This window comes from Anopheles marshallii, chromosome 2 (genome assembly GCF_943734725.1).
Source record: "Anopheles marshallii chromosome 2, idAnoMarsDA_429_01, whole genome shotgun sequence".
Taxonomy (NCBI): domain Eukaryota; kingdom Metazoa; phylum Arthropoda; class Insecta; order Diptera; family Culicidae; genus Anopheles; species Anopheles marshallii.
Genome location: NC_071326.1, coordinates 9,319,102 through 9,338,360, shown reverse-complemented (window position 1 = coordinate 9,338,360; position 19,259 = coordinate 9,319,102). Strand labels below are relative to the sequence as shown.

The window sequence follows — 19,259 nt, the reverse complement described above, 5'->3', positions numbered from 1 at the left end:
TTGTCACTCGCAAAAGGTTCGTTACGCCTTTCGTGGTACAAAAACAGCAGCAGAACAAGGTTTTCCACCATTTCGAACTGATTGGAATTCTCCATCATCCTGCCCTTAGCATCTGGCTGTTAATCCTTCATTTGATGGAGCAACTTTTTGTGTTACTTCGCTGGTAGTATTTTTTTTTGCTTGTTTTGTTTTGGGTTTAGTTTTTGGAACCACGCAATCTCTCAGATTCGATTGCATTTCAGTGCGACCACACATAGCACGATGGTGTGTGGTGTGTACGGCCATGTACGCGACCCGAACCCTCGTGTTAACGGTTGGTACATAAACTAACACGACGACACATACCGGGGTTGTCCCTCCTGTGTCCTGGGATGCCTTTTTTCCCCATCGCATCCGCGCATTCCGGTGCGTAATATACCGACCACGGCTTCAGCGGGTTCCAATGCTCCATGATATGCATCTTGGTTGTGGTTCTGGGTTTCCATTTCGTTCCTGCAGCCCTGGGTTTGATGCGTACGTACGTACGTACGTAATGCCCTTCCTCCGTTCCACCCGCGGCTCATCTTCTCTCTTCCGGGATGGTATTAGGCATCCACGATGCCACGGTTCGATCCGTGCTGTTATTGGTGCAATTTCACTCGGTTTGCTTCAACCGTACACAGCACCCGGGGAAACCCGTTTCTCGAAACCGGGGGCCTTGTGTTTCGTTCGCGCTATTCCGTGAAACGACGCAAAGGACACCTTCCACTAGGCTTCGGCCCAATCCCCGTACACTGCTGGCACATGATGAGCCAGAACCCGAGCATCGCATCGCATAGTTCGTGTTGGGGGTTAGAGGTTAGGGAAGCATAAAATACGAACTCCATCATCGCGAGGGAGCGCGGTCTGCAGAGGAGGGACCCATTCGTTCGTATCCATCCGTTTGCATCTTCTGCCTTTATGCTGTGACGATAGCACCATCGCGATGGGCTCGAAACGCAACTGTGAGCGACCATATCTCCGCCTGCTTCCCGACCCTTCTCGTTCCGTTCCGTTTTTCCATCCTGGGCTGGAGCAAAAAATGGAAACACCTACCGTGGATTAGGGAACTCCCGGAGAAACGGATGGACTTGTGACCAGCTTTGCGAAACGGCAAATGTCTGCGTCCTTTCGTTTGCACTCCGACGTGTGTGTGTGTGTGCGCACCCCGGGATGGAGGAGGCTTTGTGTGTAGATTGAAATGGTAAATGAAATGAAAATTTCGGAAAAGCGAGAGAGAGAGAGAGAGAGGGGGGAAACGGGCCCTTTTTTTTCGTTCTGAATTTTCGCGAGGGCAAACCCACAACCCAAAACCATCGCTCCATATCGTTTGTGAAAATATGAGTTTTCTCGAAAGCGCAGCCAAACACGGCGAGCACTTCCGCTTTTCACCAATGTCACAGCAACCGGAAGGTTTGTCTGTTTGTTGACGTTGCTACTCTGCTGATGTGCTTCGAGCACGGGTTAGTGGCGGACCGTTGTGTCCTCTGATTTTGTTTCCCTCCCCCCGCTTTCCTCCGCTGAACTTTCCGTTCGGTATAGATGCGTCCGTGTGGTGAGGGGCTTAGGGGGTTTAGGGGCGTATAGGAGACGTGGAAGCATCCAAAGCGTGAAACGATATGCTGCCGATGCATTGGAATGGCTGTCCCGGCCCGGTACTGGCTGGGGTGTTTCCCGTTTCATGAAGTTTCACTCTGCGATGGGCCATAGGAATCGATCGCTTTCAGGAATGGTCGGATGAAAAGAAGCTTTCGCTCTGTATGGGTTAACACATAGCAGCACATACACTGCTGGGGCCCCAGTGCGTGTAGCCGCATTACGATTGGGCTCGTTAGAGCGAGCTTGATACTGCTCCAGCGTCACGGGTCGCGGAGGAACCCTGGGAAAACATTTGCCACCATTCTCCCATCCATTCCCATGGTCGGAAAAGCAAGCGCCTTTCTTGTTGGGCGTGTACGAAGATAGCGCTACACGGCCGCATCGAAGCAGTATCGTACGCACTTTTTACTTGGGCGCTCTGGGCAACACCGATTTAGCTGGGGGAAGGGAGCAAAAGGGGTCGGGTCACCAGATTACGGATAGCACAAATTCCATAACGTAGGCGAGGGATCCGTTTTGCAAACGGATTGGAAGTAAGGTCCTTGTCTGGTGGAATGAGAGGTGGGTTCACAAAACCACCCCCCGATCCATGTACGCCGTTCGGTTTTTTAGGGATGATGTTGGCGAAAAGCGTAAGGATCATGCCATAGTTTGCGGATGCTGCGGGTTAGTTGGGCAGGGCGTTGCAATAAGGAGATTTTTGTTTTGCCGTGAATATCCTGATGGTGTGGTTGGCTGTTCGCTCTGTATGTGGCCTTTCCGGCTGCTACACGTCGGAGGCATTGAAACTCCCGTATCACGGTAGTGTATCCAGCGTTGCGTATTTATACAGTATTAATTATAAATTTATCGGTGCAATCCGATCTCTGTCCGACCCCTTTTTTGTATCCTCCGAATCAAGTCACGTAGGTGCGTCGAAAGGGTCGCAAACCCGGGCAAAGATGTTGATTGTGGAGTTCATGCATTTATCACTGTGACATGTGTAGAAATTCTTCAATGCCCTCAAAGTTAACAGTATATTAAGGGGCATTAAAAGAGTGATACCTTTCAGTGTTGAAAAACTTCCTGAGAGGATCACAAGTTTGGCCACTAAATTATATTTTTTTTAATATTTTTAGTTTTTTTTAAATAGATTATTCAAATCTATAATTTAAGAAATAATTTATTATTTCCTCAAATTTTTAGTGTTTTTCAATAGATTGTTCAAAGTATTGAAAATTAAACAAAAATCCTCTAATATGCTTGGAATTCTCATAATTCTTTGTTTCTCCCGGCCTTAATTTCGCTAATTAAAAAAAATACATTGAAACTTTAATTTCCAAATAGTTTTTGAATTCCTTTGAGGACTGTAAAATGCTAATGAAATGAATTGAAATTGGGGATAATTTCCTTAAATGTCAAGCTGAAGTAGTTGTAGAAAATTTCATCATCCTTGTCTGCTTAAACTTAAAAAAAAAAAGCCAAAAACTTTGCTCAGCAGCAGCGCTTTAATAAATCAGTGATTAGTAGCCCACACCTGTTCCTGTCTAATCATAGCAGCCCTTGATCATATGGCATGTTTGGATAGTGAGATTTAATTTAAAACAAATCCACACGAGAATGGCACATCCAAGCAACACAAACATGGCCCGGTTCCAAACTCCGCACGATACACTGCGATAAGGCTTGTGCATTCCAGTCACGCGTTCGAATGCGCGAATCCATCATTCGCGCTGCAGTATTCGGCGTGGAAAATTGCATCCTTCTACGTACACGGGTGACATAAAACGGTATATTCTACGCACTGTGTGGGCTTGAGTTATTTATGAAGCGCCCGAAAAGATATACGCCGCCCGCCGATGCTGGCTGAAGGTTTGGCAATGCAGATCCCGAGGTACAGATTCCCGCTGCCACGCTGCTGCGTAAACAGGTTGCGTTTTCTCCTTTTTTTTTCTGTGCCGAGTGCAAGAAGCTTTCCACTGTTAGCTGTGCAGCATGGGAGAAATATTACTCGTTAACATTTCCAAAAACATACACAAGCGCCGATCGAGCTCGGGCGCACTAGCGAATGGAAATAGGAACGATGGAAATCATGTGGAAAAGAGTGGCAGCGCGCGAACAGAGAGACAGAGAGACAGATGGAGAAGGCACCGCGCAATCAAATCCAATCAAATTCGCATTCAGAGCGGTAGGAATAATTTTGAATATTATTTATTCGAGGCTTTCCGCACGGCACTTTCTGACGGCATGTCGTCGATACGCTTCCGGACTCCGTTGATCGATTGATGGTGATGGGTCTTGGCAGCATGCGAAACAAGTGGTGCGAGAAAGGTAGCAAAGTAACCGGGGAATATGTGGGGAAAATTGTAAATTTCACCCGTTTTTCCGTGTTTGCGGTAGTGGCCATCCGACGGTGGTGGTTGGGCTACGAATGTACTCAAATATTGGTACGTCTATCCGTCACGATCTTCGGTGTGTTTCCCCCACCTCAACCAGGGAGCACTGCTCCTTTCCACTGACATTCGTGCATAAAATTCATCCCTATTTGATTGGATCGACACTGTGCCGTGACCCCGGTTGTCGAATTTATCGACATCTTTCCCGATATGGCAATGGGGATGGGAGCGAGAGATATGCGTTCCGCTTTCATTTGGAGCACCGGTCGACGGACGGGAGCTGCGCACTGCACAGGAAGCCCCCGGTCCGTTTTGACAGGAACCTCAAAAACATCTCTCCAACAGTACAATTTCCGAATGCACAATTTCGGGAAACGATGCAGAATATGTACATTCATCTTTCATGTTTCGATCGGTACGGTCCCCCCCCCCCCTTTTCCCCACTAATATGTGCTTGCCTTGGCCAAGCGTGTCCTTATGAATGCTTGCATAAATGCAGTTGAAGCAAATATTCAAACATGTATTATGTGTGGGCGTATGTGCTAGCGCCGATACTTCTGGGCGAATTGTACCAACGTACCAATCGGATGTGGAAATCGAAGCGAAGTGATTGTGAAATTATTATCATCATTCGCACAAATCGCACAGCAGCCAGCAACCCGAAGGCATGCTGCTTCACACACACACCCTGGGTCGTGCAGGCACGGCCACCACCACCACAATGCGCCTCTGCACGCGGGATGAGAGACGCCTGTATCAGCTTTCAATTCCACTTCGATTTGCACCGGTGTTTATCCTCCATTTGCATTCCCATTTGGTTGACCGTTCGCATTCGGGGCGACGGCTGCCGTGCCTGAACGTACGAGGAGACGGGCGGCGGCAACATGGGATGGTTATAAATAAAATATTTGGAAAATTAAATGCAATTTTCTCCGACTGTCCGCTTTTGGGAAATGGAGTACGGTTTGGTTGGGCAAAACCGGACGTCGAAAAGTGTACGTGTACGTGTTTAGTGCGTGCGTGTGTGTGGGTAATGCCAATCCATCCATCGTTCCTTTTGGTCCTGCCAGGTACTGATCCGAATGCAGTACACCATACCATCACCACGATGCAGATGTTGCCAGTTGCCGGCAAGCACACAGAAAGCAATCTTTCGTCCGCTCCGACTCCCCGTTTCGGTGTCCCGCGAGGTGGCCAATGCGACGGAATGCTCGGGCTGCTGTTAGTTTGCTGACTTTCTGCCCTCGGGCGCACACAGTGTGAGTGGTGGACGGTACCAACACCGAGCCTTGATGCGATTCAGCAAAAGGTGCAATTAGACACTCGGTATCCACCACCGGTAACTCCCCCCCACCCAGTGGGGTGCGGCCATTCTCATGTTGGTCCGATAAAAATAACAGTCATTATCAGCTTTTATGTGAAATGCTCCATCGTGCGGATGTTTGCGGCCCCGTGTGGTGAATGTGGTGTAGATTGTAGAGGTATTTAATTGCACCGCCGCACGTCACCGGCAACAGCCACAAATGATTGTCGTTGTGTATTATGCATGGTTCGAACACAGCGCCCGTTCGGGAGCCGTCCACACGCTGCATGCGTATTCTTACAGAGTCATTGAACATGGTTGTTAGATTAAATCAATACAATGCTATTTCAGGTGGTGGTTTCGTTGTGGTTGCAAAAAGTGACTCATACAATAGCTTATCAATCTTAAAGTGAAGCTAATTTTAAGGAGTAGATTATGTATTGGCAGCATTGATTAGCGTCAAATTTAATTTAATTGAAAACTGAGGCATATATGCACGCAATAATAATTCCTTTCTTATTCTTCTCTTTACAGTACTACGAAATGTCCTATGGATTGAACGTAGAAATGCACAAACAGGTAAGAGATAACGGCCGTGATTATATTACATCGCTTTATCATACACCTAAAACACGTAAAATCGGGATCCATATTGGTGATAAAATGTGGTTACGGCTTCATTAGACACTCACTCCTGAGGTGCTCTAAACATCTCCGTCGAGTTTATCGTAAAAAAAGGTAACAATCCAACCAAGAGTGCTTCGTGATTCTTTAACACTCCCACCCTGACGAATGACGCCTTGCGATAAGTTCGTAAGAATCCATCCCTCCCCCCTTTGGCCGGCGGTGTGATGAATAGACGATGAGGTGAGCTTGACTTGAAAGTTATTAAATTAAAATAACAGTAATAACAGCTTCCGAGCGTGCCGAAGAGCGACACCGTGGAAAAGGCGGCAAAGTGTCATGGGGGCTGTTCATAAAACCGTACAAAACCAGCATATAACACCCCCTCCCCCCCCCCCCCCCCCTTTAGATCGGATGCGGCTGGCAGCAAAACCTAGCCCAACATGTGTCTAATGCAAATTGGCTTTCCTCCCGTCGGTGGACTCTCTTTCCAACGGTCTTTTGTTTTAGCCAGCATTGCCTTGGTTTGGCGGGGACGGCACCAACGACAGTGTATAATAAGGCTGGGAGCAATTCTCTTGGCTTTATGGTTGGCGCCTACATTTACGCTCCGTACTTTCTGGCAAGCGTGTAGCTGTAATTGGTGGAGAAAAGGGTGGCGAGCAGAGAGGGCAGACGTTTTAATGAAAGCACATGGCGCAGCGTCACCACAAAATTATCACACCAAGAGCGCAATCATTGATGACATTTATGATCTCTTGGGTGCGTTAAAAGGGAAAGAGATAGAGAGCACAAAAAAAACAGGCAGACAAATTAATAAAAAGCTCTCTTCAGGCTCGTAGCACAGAGCCTTAAGCTCATTTACTGCTCCCTTTTGCTCCACGTACTAGGTGCTGTAGCAGTATAGCATTGAGTAAACTCAAGCAAGGGTTTTTTGTCCTAGAAAATCGACCATCTTAAGACCTACGAGAACTGCCTTTTTTTAATATGTTTTTTCATGATCTTCATGAAGTTTGCTTTTTAAATTATTGATTTGTGGTCTACAACCAGTGATAAAACGAGTGTAAAATTACCTCGAATCAAGTTTAAACATAAACTTCGAAAACAAATACAACCCATCCTAAGGATCACCCGAAAATCGCTTCCGAGGAGAATACAAACTAGGATATTCGTAATGCTGGACGCCTTCCGTGCGTCCTCCAACACATCACCCACCATACCACTGGGAAAAAGATGATTCCGTCGACAGTAGTGTGACACAAGCGCAATCTTGTGCGAATGTACTCGCAAGGAAAAACATAAATCCCCTCACCACTGCAGCGCAGTATCATCGTGCATATCGTGATGTCGTACGACGTTTCGTACCGACCCGCTACAAACTCGATTATAATTCTCTTAGCATTCTCGTTTTCACCCGTAACACGCACCATCGCTGTCCGTTTGTGTCTTGGTCCTTTGTCTTGGCGGGGATTGGTGGGAGGAGATGGCCTGATGAAGGAAGGCGAAAGCATTTACTTCTGAAGCACCACCGAAACTCATGCCACCGTGTTCGTGAACAGGCTGAGAAGTTTCGGTATATTCGTTTCGTGATTGTGAAACTCCCCAAGAGAACTCGGGGCAAAATTCATTCTCTCGGTTTCTGCTACCTTCTGCCAACTTCCCTATTCGTTTGTCAACGATTTAGCACGGAAGCGGAAGTGCTTGATTTCATTGCCTTACTTTCTTCTTCGAAAGATCCGTTTGTTCCTCACTCTCAGAGCAACGCCCCCTCTACCCCGGCACGGTTGGGAAAGATGTTTATGTTGCCATTCTCTACTCGATGCGGCCCGGCCCTCTTTGGCCGGAGCATCGAAGTGCACAAAGTAGAAAATGTTTGCTGAAACGAGATCCTCCGTACCGTCGTCCTTCGCAGAGCGAGAGAAAGTGCGAAGAGACCATTCGGCCAACTTCAGGAAGACATCCCATGCTTCCCAAGCGCAATCGCTCCCTGCGCCGTGCGCTCGTTCCGCGTGGCGTGTGAAGCGTGCTCGAGCGAAGTTGTAAACTGGAATAATAATCAACTCAAGGAAGTCGTCAACCGCTCAACGAACCGTTGCCGCCCCATTTCCCGCTGCTCGCGTACTCCACCGTACTGTGGCATTCAGTTCAGGGCGAGCAGTTAGCGACGGCCAAACTGAAGACACTTCCTGGGGACGGAACTTAAAAGGGAAGAGCACACCGTGCGATAGGAAGCAGCCGGGAGGAATTCCCCCCGGGGCGTACGGTGCACGCGGCACGTTGCAAATGGAATGAATATTGTGTGACGAGAAGTGATGGTGAGGCGGGCAGCAACGGACGAACATTATACGGCAAATATTCCGACGCCAGTTCGGACAAAGTTTTATGCCTTTCGCAGGCGACGAGCCGCAAAAATGTGTGTGTGGAAAGAGTGTGTTTCACTTGCAAATTTCTTTCATGCTATTTCTATTTTTCCTTCACTTGCCACTCTCTCTCTCTTTCTTTTGCTTCACCAAAGAAGGATGTTAAGGATGTGCGGTTTCCGAATGGTGAAGGAGAGCTCGGATTTACAGGGAGACCATGACCAGCGCCGCTCGTCACTGCGACGCTTTGTGTGTGCCGTGGCGAACACAAAGTTATGAAAGCCGCGTGGCGTTTGGTTGGTAATGGCGGCGGTGCCAGTTTGTTGTAGACAGCAATAATAATCATATTATACACGGAATCAGATTAGACGGTTTGGGCCGGCATGGGGCGGAATGCAGCGAGGAGAGAGAGAGTGAGAGAGAGTACATGACGGCAAGCACAGACCACGACCACCCTTGGGACCGCCCTCGTCGGGCTGGCCTTCCCCCCCCAAAAGCGGGGTGTCTCTTGAGGGATGTGCGACACGCGCGGACGGAAGGAATCATTGCCGAAACAAGACTAAATGGTAATTCGATTAGTTTGTTCATTTACTAGTTAGCCCGTGTCAAATGTGTTCGTTGCGGTGGAACAGTTTCCGAACGGCGGAACCACCGGTCCACCCTTCTCCGCTTCTTCCATCCCCAAATGCTAGACCCATCTTCTCGTCCGTGCGCAAATGTTGTTATGCTACCGGGATGGGGAACTGCCGAGCGCAATGGCAGTTTCCGTCGTTTTGCAATCAATTGCCGGCAAACCGTAAGGGAGGAAAAGTATAGTTTTGCACTCGATGAAACTCGACGGTAAAATGGAACAGATTTAGGTAGCTTCAATTAGCGCCGTGTGGAATGATTACAATTTCACATTTTCCCACTTTAGCACTGGTTTAAATCACGCTTTTAAACAGTTGACAAATTTATTGCGCTTGTAACGTTAACTGATTATTAACCCCAATTTAATCCCGAAGGGGTTCGGAATCTTTATCCAAATGGCGTGAAACTTTACAGTCCATATTGTAATGTTCCCGAAATTGGGGATTTGGGTTTGGTTTGGGCATTATTTTTTTATTTTTTAGTTCATTTGTTCGAATTTTGTTTCGATAAGGTGGGCTATAATTATTTTATCACATTTTAAAAACAATATTGAACCCTTCAAAGTGCTAATCTTGAACATATTTTATGAGTTGGACACTTTAGTTACATACAGCTTTTGGAGAGCAAAAAAAAAAAAACACTCGTCAAATTTTGAGCTAATGAAGCAACATTAATTCGACAAACAGCAACGAAAAACATGCCAAAATCGAAAGATTTGGTAAAATTCAATTTAAACTCGATGAATCAATTAAACCGAATGACGAATCGTTTTGTCAAACCACTTCGGCGAAGAAAGGTCGGTCCGTAGACCGACTCTCTGTGCTCATCGTTAGCAAAGGCACATGGGCTATGAAAACAGTGAACAATGTACCACGTACCACCGAGCTAATGGAAATATCAGGCCCACCCCGCCTCCCCGAGTGAAACAGTTCCCCAAAACTTATTATGCAAGAAGAAAATTATTCCCCACATCTTTCTAACCCATTAAGAATTCGGTACCAAGCAAAGCGGTAAAGTCTTTAACTGGCAAACGGAATGGGCAAAAACCCGGGGTCGGTTAAGGGAAAAAGAAAACAAATCGTGCGTCTCCGCTGACGCGCTCGTCCCGTTGTTTTTTTTTTCCACTTCGCGTTCATGGCCGGCTTCTTCCTGCAGCTGGCAGCATAATTAAAAGGTATAATCACTAGGAAATTATTCAAATAAATCTGATTACCAAAACCTCCTCGTCTCCTCCGGATGGAGGGGACATCACGGACCTACTCTAGCGCGCGATGGGTGAAAACTTTTCCGCTCGATGGAAAACCATCCACCACCACGAGCATCAATGGTTGGTGGCGGTGGTGTGCTGGTGGCTTCCAATTTTCCCTTGTTTGCTCGTGAACAAAGCAGCAGCAGCAAAACAGGGGGAAAAAGAAAAAAACGCCCAAGAAAACTCCAAAAGCAAGAACTCTGCCATTCCACTCACATTCTCATTTGCCAGTGGTGTCATTTTTCCAGCGGCGGAGACTTTTCCGCCCCCCCCCCCCCCCCCCCTCGCACCCAACACCACACCGGGTGGCATTTTCGCAGATGAAAGAAGTCACAAGTCGCGTGAAAATGATAAAAGCGAGCGGTGGAAAAGTTATGGACCTCACCGCCTTGCATTCCTCTCCCAATCCTCCACTCACTGTGGCATCTTGGTGTGTGGGTGTGTTTTTTTTTTGGAGAAGTAAAAGTTGACAGAAATAAGAAAAACGGAAACAAGAGAACGAAAGAGAAAGAGGATGACAATATTATAATAGAATACCACCATCGCCACCGCCCCACACACAGTAGTACCAAATGCCCTCCAACACCGACCGTGGCGGGATGAAGGATGATTTTCAAGCAACAACACTCAGCCAAAAAAAAAAAAAGAAGAAAAGCCTTAAAGCCCTTCCGTTTCCCTTCCTGCCCACCGGATGCAATCCTTCGCAGCAATCCGATCCTTTTACCAGTGTTAAAAGTGGAAAGTGCTCTCGAGGGATGAAGAATTTGCTTCACAAGAAGCGAGCCGAATCGTTTCGAGTTGGCTTACGGGTGGGTGGTGGGTTGGGGGACAAAACACGAAGCTGCGAAATTGTTGAATAAATGACACAAGAAGGCTGCTCCGTAGGGTTGGTGGTGGTGGTGGTGGTCCTTCCGTGTGTACAGCAAAGATTGCTGAAGAGACACAACCCCAAAACGACAGGAAACCCGATGAACGTGGCTCATGGTTGTGTGGTTGGTTGGACGGGTAGGCAAGGGGCGGGGAGGGGGGGGGGGGGGGGTTGTGTGCGGGCAGTTGTTTGTGGAAAACCATCACAAAAGGAAAATTTTTCAACCCATACCCACACTCTTTCCAGTGGTTCACGAACTTCTCCCTGGGAGCGGGAGGGGGTTGTGGTTGGATGTTGGTGAAATGATGCCAAAGCGTACGGTTTCCATGTTTCACTTTTCACTTCACACAGGGAAGCGAGAGGGATGCTTTTGAATCCTGCTGATGCTTCAAAGCATCCGCTCGCCCGACATCTTCCTGCATCTTCCATCGGAGAGTGTTTTCCGGAGCTTTCTTACACCAATTACCCGCGCCGGTTCAGGATTCCCTTCCTTCTCCCTCCGCTCCCCTCACCAGGCCACAGTGGTGGGGAATGGTTTCGGGCGCTGTCACATTCATCATATCGCGTGGTGTGTCTTTTACGGATGTTCATGTCGGGGACGACGGGAGGTACGGGAAAATAAACTCTTGAAACGATGCTCAGTTCCGTTCCGTCGTTCCGAGCGGTATCCGGTTGGAAGGGCTGGTGCAACGTCACTTGCCGTCGTACAACTCCTCCGCCTCCCGTTAGTAGCCGACCGCCCAGCCGCACAACAAAAATCGAGGGAAAGTATCTCAGGATAAGAAAGTAGCAGCACACTTACAGCACACCATCAGCGTGTGCACACGTACACTTACGCTCGTACATGTGTTAGTGCATTTAAGATACGGATGATCCCTTTTTCTTCGGAACCTTTCTGCTTCCTTTCGGCTGTGTGTTTGGGCACTGGGCGGAGAAGGAGATGTGAGAAAATTTAACAAACATCAGAAGACAGCATCAGGAAAGTCGATGTCGATGGTATTTTGGTGATTTGCTCTTTTTCTTCAGATTAGGATTTCAAAGCGACCGTTTTTTCCCCTTTTTTGCAAACGTATTCGTTCGCAGGAGAGATCCGTTGCTGTGTCGCTGTACATCAGTCCCCCGCTGTATGACTGCGAATAGCTACGGTTTGATTTAGCTACCACACGCTTAGCAGTTTATCCGTGTGCTTTACGTGGTTGATTCCGGCACCGTCGGAACGTGCTTTTCGCAATGTAATTGATGATCGCCCTACGAGCTCGGATAACACCGTTGTGGTTTGGGTTGCATCAAGCATAATGCAAAAATGTTAATGCATTAATGACTAAATGGCAGCTACTAATATGCTTATGTAGGATATTAAAATTTCGAAAGCTCAATGTCTGGAGAAAAAGAATATTTTTCATCGTATAACTATTGCAACTGATGGCAATGACACACATTTAAGTTATCGGGAATTAACAAAAATAAAAGTATGGTAATAGAACAAATACGGTAATTCCAAGTAACTCTAGAGCTTTAATTGATTTTGGTGATGTCAATTGAGGACTACTTGGATGGAACTTTTTTTCCAGCACTCTGGCCGAATATTTCGCACAAAAATGCTAAAGCTCCACTCGTTTAAAAATACCCACACGAACATGAAGCTATTTCATGCCTGATTATTTCAAGCTTAATTTGATTTAACAACCACAACCACGTCACTTTTAGCACTGCGAGGTGGTTGGTTGCATCACACGCGACGTAATGTTGTCGCTCGTTAGTCAAATTAATCACCATCAACCGTTGTGCTGGTGGCGGCCCCCTGTTCGAATGCACCCCATCACGGGCTCATAAAATTCCAAAACATGGCGGTCCGTTTTAAGGTGACGAAAATCATATTGGACACGAGCGAACCAGCAACGCGAGGCTCGGTTTGCTTTTGCCCTACTTTTGTCATTATAATCACAAACCCGGGGGAGGGGAGTTCGTTTGAGGGTGGTAGAAAGGGAGCGAATTGGATAAATAAATTTATCATCAGGAAAAAGCGCTTTCTTTGGCTTTTCTTTCGGTAAGTGTAACGTTAACATGCGATGGAATGGAGGTAGAAAAGTGACCACATTTTACGGAACACATCTGCTGCGGTGTTCGTTTGCTGTGTCTTCCCTCTTTCCCGTTCACGCCAGTTCACGCAGAACGAACAAAAGATGCTTTGCGGGATTAGTTGTTGTGGCTTTGCTACATTGTTTTAACGTCGGTATCCTTCCTACCATGATATCCATTCCCTTGTCTCACTTTTCCCTCAACCCACTGCATCCACTTTCGTAGTTGAAAAGTTGGTGAAAAACCAGGAAAAGAAAACGTTCATTACCTTCGGTCTAATATTATCAAACAAAACGAAAAATTGAGCAACATGGCAATAAAAAATGTAAAAAAAAGATGAAAAGAAGCGAGAGGAAACGAGCAGTGTGGTAAATAAATTACGGGGCGAAAAAATGTACAAAACCTCTCGGGGGACGACCCCAGCATCGTCCGTCAACTCTCGCACAAATCTTCTACCTGCTTTATGCCGTCCAAGGTGAGATAATAAATCCCGGGATGAATAAAAGAAAACAAACGAACCGAGCACCAACTCTCGCTGCCGGTTATACTACCGTTGGGGATCCTTTGTTTTTTTTTGCCCTCCACTGGCATGCCTCTGTGTGTCAGCGAATGTGGAATGTCCTTTTTTTCCGGCTGCATCTCGCTGCTAGCCATGGAGACTACGGTTGCGGCTCTTCCGCACTTTCCCGTTCGGCCGTCGTTCAGGTCCAGGTCACTTTTAACACAGAGCCAAAGAACACAAAAAAAACAAACCGAACAAAAAGAAAAATGAAATACCGCCGGAAAAACAACCGTGCGAAGCCACCGCATCACACGGCAAGTGGCGAAAGGACCAACGGAAGAAGGAGAGAAAAAAAAACGGCTCACCGCGTTCATGATGTTCGCGTTCGCGGATATGGTTGGCCAGCAGCTTATCGTTAGGCTACTGCTGAGAGAAGCAGTGCCGGGTGTTCTCTTTCGCGCCAGTTTTATGTCCCTTTCACGCGGACAAACCGTTATCCTTCATGTTTGCATGTGCATGAAGTAACTTAGTAGGCGAAGAAGCGAAAAAAAAAACGTACAACCGAAAGCATCCGAAGCGCTTGGCGAACGAGCCAGAGAGCGAGAGAGAAGGCGATAGAAAAACGAAGATAAAAGACAGGAAAGCAAACTCATCCCCAACCACCCGGGCCACGGTGAAAGAAAAAAAAAGTACGTAAAAACGATTGAGGGAAAACTCACTCAACGAACCACCTTGTTTTCATTTCACTCCCATCTCTCATTCTCACTCTCACTGTCTCTCTCACCCTCCTATTCCACGGTTTGTCCACGGATTTCCACGGCTCGTTCGTTCGTCTGTTTGTTGCTGTTTTTCAGGGGAGGTTTTTTTCGGGGTTGTTGTTGTTGTTGCTTGTTTGTTCATATTTGATTTTCTTCCTTCTGTCGACCCCCAGTAGGGAGTGTGGGGGGTTTTGACTGGGCTCTGGGTGGTGTGGTGTGGTTGCTGTAACGACCGGATTCGGTCGGCCGGAACGGAAAAAAGAATAAGAGCGGGGGTCGTCGAGCGAGATAGGAGGGTGGCTTTTCGTAATGAATTCTATCCTCCCTGTCGTTCTTCCTTGCCCTGTCCGCTCCCAATTTCACCGTCTCGTGATCCAATTGCCAACGTGATGGTATTCACGTAGCTGTCCTTTATCCTTCTCTTCGTTCTACTTTTCCGATCCCCCGGGCCGTTGGCAGCCACTACTGTACTCGCTATTCATCTACTGATCCCTTCACGTTTTTTTGTTGTTTTTCGTTGTTGCTTCAACCACTACTGGCCGGGGGTGGGAAGGGGAGGGTACCACCCCACCACCATCCTCGTGTCCCTGGCCTTATACGACAAGCTTTTATTTTACCGCTTCCGTTGATACGCACCAGCATTTCTGTCGCCCAAGGACAACCCACCCAGGTGGGAGGTGGTCGGTGGTTCCGTCCTACAAATAACCATCACGTTTATCCAACCATCACCTTTCGCTCGGGTCGCAGGAACAAACACGGGGCGAACCTTTGCTTCCGTGCCGTTCCGTGCACACCTGCCCAACCTTCCCTTTTTTTTCATTCCCATGGATTGGGGTGTGGAAAAACGGAATGGGGGATGAGGTTGGATAATTGAGAACCATTGGATAAAAGGGCACGAAATGGGAGGATAGCGGGGGACGGGGGATGTAATGCCGGGGGAAAGTAATCCGCCCATACCGCCACAACCATTCCAGCACACCCTGCACCACACCTCGGTCCGTAAGTCTTCATCTGTTGCCTTGTGTTTTCCTAACTTTTCCATCATTGTCGGTTGGCAACCGTTATTGGTGGGGAGAGGGTGAGCGCAACTGAGGTGGAGGTTGGTTCTCGACACCAGCGCGAAACCTACCTTTCGTCGCCCGCCCTTCGACCCCCGTTCCGACCATCCCTGGTATCTCGAAAACTGTTGGTAACGCTTTATGGAATTCTCTTTCACTCTGTTTTTCCTGAATTATTTTCCACCCCCAAAAGGGGGACCGAGAACGTGCACGGGGGGCGGGAGGGATGGACGTTTTTGGGGGAGGGTATACTCAACCGCTGTTTTCTGCCCACAAGGGAGTGAATTGGAGTTTGGCAAAAGGGAGAGCTTCTCCCCCCCCACTGTTATCCCCTTTTTGCCCTTCGCTACAATTATGGTTTGCCGTGGCAGTGATCCTGGGCATTCTTTCTCTGTCACTCAATTGAGTCACCATCCCCCGGGGGGGTGGGCGGTCGGACTGGCTCTTGTTTTCGTACTTGCTCTTTCGCGCTTTGATTGCACCTGGGAAGGATGTCTCGCTCGTTCGATATTTACCATCCGCCCCGTACTCTTCACTTTGGCGCTCTTATTGCTTTGTGTAAATATAAGCCCTCCACTGCTTTCCCTCGTCACTTTGTTTGCTCGTTTCACCTTCCGTTGCAATCACTGGAGCGGGGGGGAGGATGGAAGGGAAAATGCGGGGAGGTGGTTGTGCAATGGAAACTTCATCAGGAAACTTTTCGTATACTTTTTCTCACCTTCATCAACGGTAACATGAAGTGTGACTACTTCTTCCGTCCTTCACCTACCCCACCAGTTCTAGCTCGCCTCCTCAACCACTGCCACCAACCCACAAACGCAGGGTGGTGGAGAAAATGTGTGGACAAACGAAGAAAAACCAGGAAATGGCTGTAGTTCAAATCGTGCCGAGAGATGGATGGATGGGTAGTTGGAGAAAATGTAGAGCTGGCAAGAGGGAATTCAACACCCGACAATCTAGCTGCTAGTGAAGTGGACTAGCGCACAGCGTACCCGGGTGGTTGGTGGAGGCCGGTGGCGCATTGTAATGGAGCGGGCAAATGGTTGGAAAAATGGAACTCCTACCACTGCGTCCGGTCCGTGCCACGGCACATTTACTTAACCGAACACACGACGGTAAGGGTTTTTGCCGTCCGTCGGCGCTGTGTGAAGGTGAGTGAACGCGTGAACGATGCACCACGATGAAGTGAGTACCGTCGGGATAGTGAGAGCGCTGTGTAGTGAATTGTAGTGAACGTGGAAAATCGTTCTTTTGTTGTGTGTTTTTCCCCGATCTTTATTTTATTTACTTAGCTTTATTTCATTTCTTTTCTTTTTGCAAAACCTCATCCGTGGACGCAAACAGTGAAGGAATCGTAAGGGAGAAGTGTTGTATATTTATCTTTGCTTGTAACGGAAATTGCTTTTGATTTTGGTTGATTATTTGTGTTTACTGTAAATCGATATAAGTACAATTTCAGATGGAGGAGGAGCATTAAAAACTGTGATTAAAAATTTATCATTAGTGAGCACAAAACATCTTTTAATTGGAAGTAGATGAATAATTAATAGATTCTTGCTTAATTGAACTTGGCAATTTACAATGCTTTGTACAATTCAACGTTTTTTTTTTTGAATAAATCTTTAAACACTGCTTATATTTTTCTACATGAAACAGAGTTTATGAGCTGTAGAAACTGTAGATAAGCGCTCGCTTCATCTCATCTTCCGATGTTGCCTTTTTTTCCTTTTTAAATAACAATGTAAAACACAGAAGAAGGAACAGGTTTCTCCCTCTGGGTGAGATTTTCCGAATCCCTTTGTCTTACTTTGCGACGGGGGAAAAAAGTCCATCCGAAAATGCTAATAGGCTGACGACCAAGCAAATGAAACCGGACAGAGTGGAAAATGCAAGTGGTGGGCAAGAAGATCTAATTTCATTTCCCCACGGGGACGGGTTTTCCCCCTCGCCGGATCAAAGCTCCCCGATCTTTTTACATTTATTTAATTCCTTTGCACACAGCGCACCGGTTGAGGTTGGCGGAGCTGGTTTTGTTTGCTGTTTAGCTTATTCTTTCACTTTCCTTCGGTCGAAATTACAAACCCTCCTCCGTGTTTGTTGCAGCTTCCACCATCAACCTTCAGCAATGTGGTGTGGCGAATTTACTCATGCTTTTCCACCCTCCGAGCGCCAAGCGCAGCCAGGATATTTGGGTTGGGTGAAAATTCCCCCGAGGAGATCGTTGTCACTTTTGCTTAAATGAGCGAGCGAAAAACGAGGAAAAGTTTAATTTGTTTTCCGTCCCTTTCTCCATCCCGTTTGCCCGAACCGTTTTGTGAAAAGCGTCCGTGAAACAAACAACAATACATGTCCCGTGTTTCCGTGGGTTAGGAAAATTCCGCACTATGATTGGGATCTTTTTGCGTCGTAAATCCCACCGGCGCGCACCGGTGGCAGGCGGGCGTAACGAACTCTCTCCCGCGTACGCGTGGTGTTTGGTAAATAGAAAAGAAATGTCTGTTGCGGAAAGCCACAGTTGGGCAAGATTGGGAGGTAGATAATTAGATATCTATAATTAATAATGTTCACGCTCCCGGATGGTGCGTACGGCCTTCGCTTAAGTGGTGGCTCGAGTTGAAATGTGTTTTGTGCGCGGTGAAATGATGTGACGCGTGTTGATCGTTAAATATGGCCTGAAATATGCCACTCTTCAGCGAAGGAAAAATTGTTACCGAAAGTCTAATTAAGCGCGCTGATTTCAACTTTATTTTTTTGTAACGAAATTGAGAGATTATTCACTGCCACTCGAATTTATCAGTTCGTATGGCGGATATGGCTTTTTATGATTGCATTAATGCGGAACTGCTATGCTATATAACAAGAGGAGATTAAATGTAAGAATCCGATGATTTAGCCAATTTTCTTGGAATCGATTGTAAGCTGGAGATGTGCGAAAAGAGTTTAGAATTCATGCCTGAGGACTGAGCCTTAGCCTTGAAGCATTAAGGAATATGTGAATATTCATAACGAACTTAAAATCTTCATTTTTTTATCGCATCTGTGCTCTTAATATTCTGCACACGAAGGCACTTTTTCTACCGTTTCATGTGGTACTATCTTGGCTCTACACTAGAATGGGAACTGTGTGGCCAAGTTATCTCTTTGGAAGTACTAGTTTTCCAATTCTAATTCCAATTTTTTCCAGTTTACCAACCGTACACGTGAAGATTTCATGACTCTCTCACTGTAACCATCACATGTGTGCCCAATGGAGGCACATTAGACGACGTTCTAGAGGGGTCGAAAGCGACTCGATTGCCCGGTGGAGTTGGAAACGAATTAATATATTTAAAATGCCTCTTTATATCAACGTAGTATTGACAGATTGTTACTACGAATGGTTGTTAATCTTCAACACGCTAATTCCCTACCATTTGTAACGAACAGGGAATCAACGGGACGCAATAATTGGCCGCGGTTTGCAAAACCTGTTGCCTTCACTCATTAATGTTCCCTTTTTTTTTTTCGTTGGAGTGGACTCCAGTGGTGAGTGAAGTGAAGTGCACGGTAATGTACATCCACAAGTAAGCACACATTGGTGTACATTTGGTAACAAACAATCATCATCCCGCTTTCACTGCAATTGCGCACCGTTTGCTATTCAAAGTGTGGTCAAGTTGACCATCATCACCCCCATCCCTCCCCCCTCGTTCCTTGTTGGCAAATCGGATGTGATCGGTTAAAATGTTTTTCCCCAAATAAAAGGCTCCGGTGATGTGTGCGGTGGATGCGTAAATGGAGCGTAGCTTTCGATTCTGAATTGCGGCGCCGCTTTCCCCCCCTTCTTGCGTACAGTG

The 19,259-nt window shown here is 47.0% G+C and overlaps 1 protein-coding gene across 1 annotated transcript in view; it reads left to right on the top strand.

The window, feature by feature from the left end:
- Positions 1–19,259, top strand: part of LOC128707284 (protein groucho) — a 156,417-nt gene that overhangs the window by 108,626 nt on the left and 28,532 nt on the right. The window contains exon 5 of the mRNA XM_053802236.1: positions 5,830–5,874. Within this exon, the coding sequence (XP_053658211.1) occupies positions 5,830–5,874 (45 nt within the window). The remainder of the gene's footprint in view (positions 1–5,829; positions 5,875–19,259) is intronic.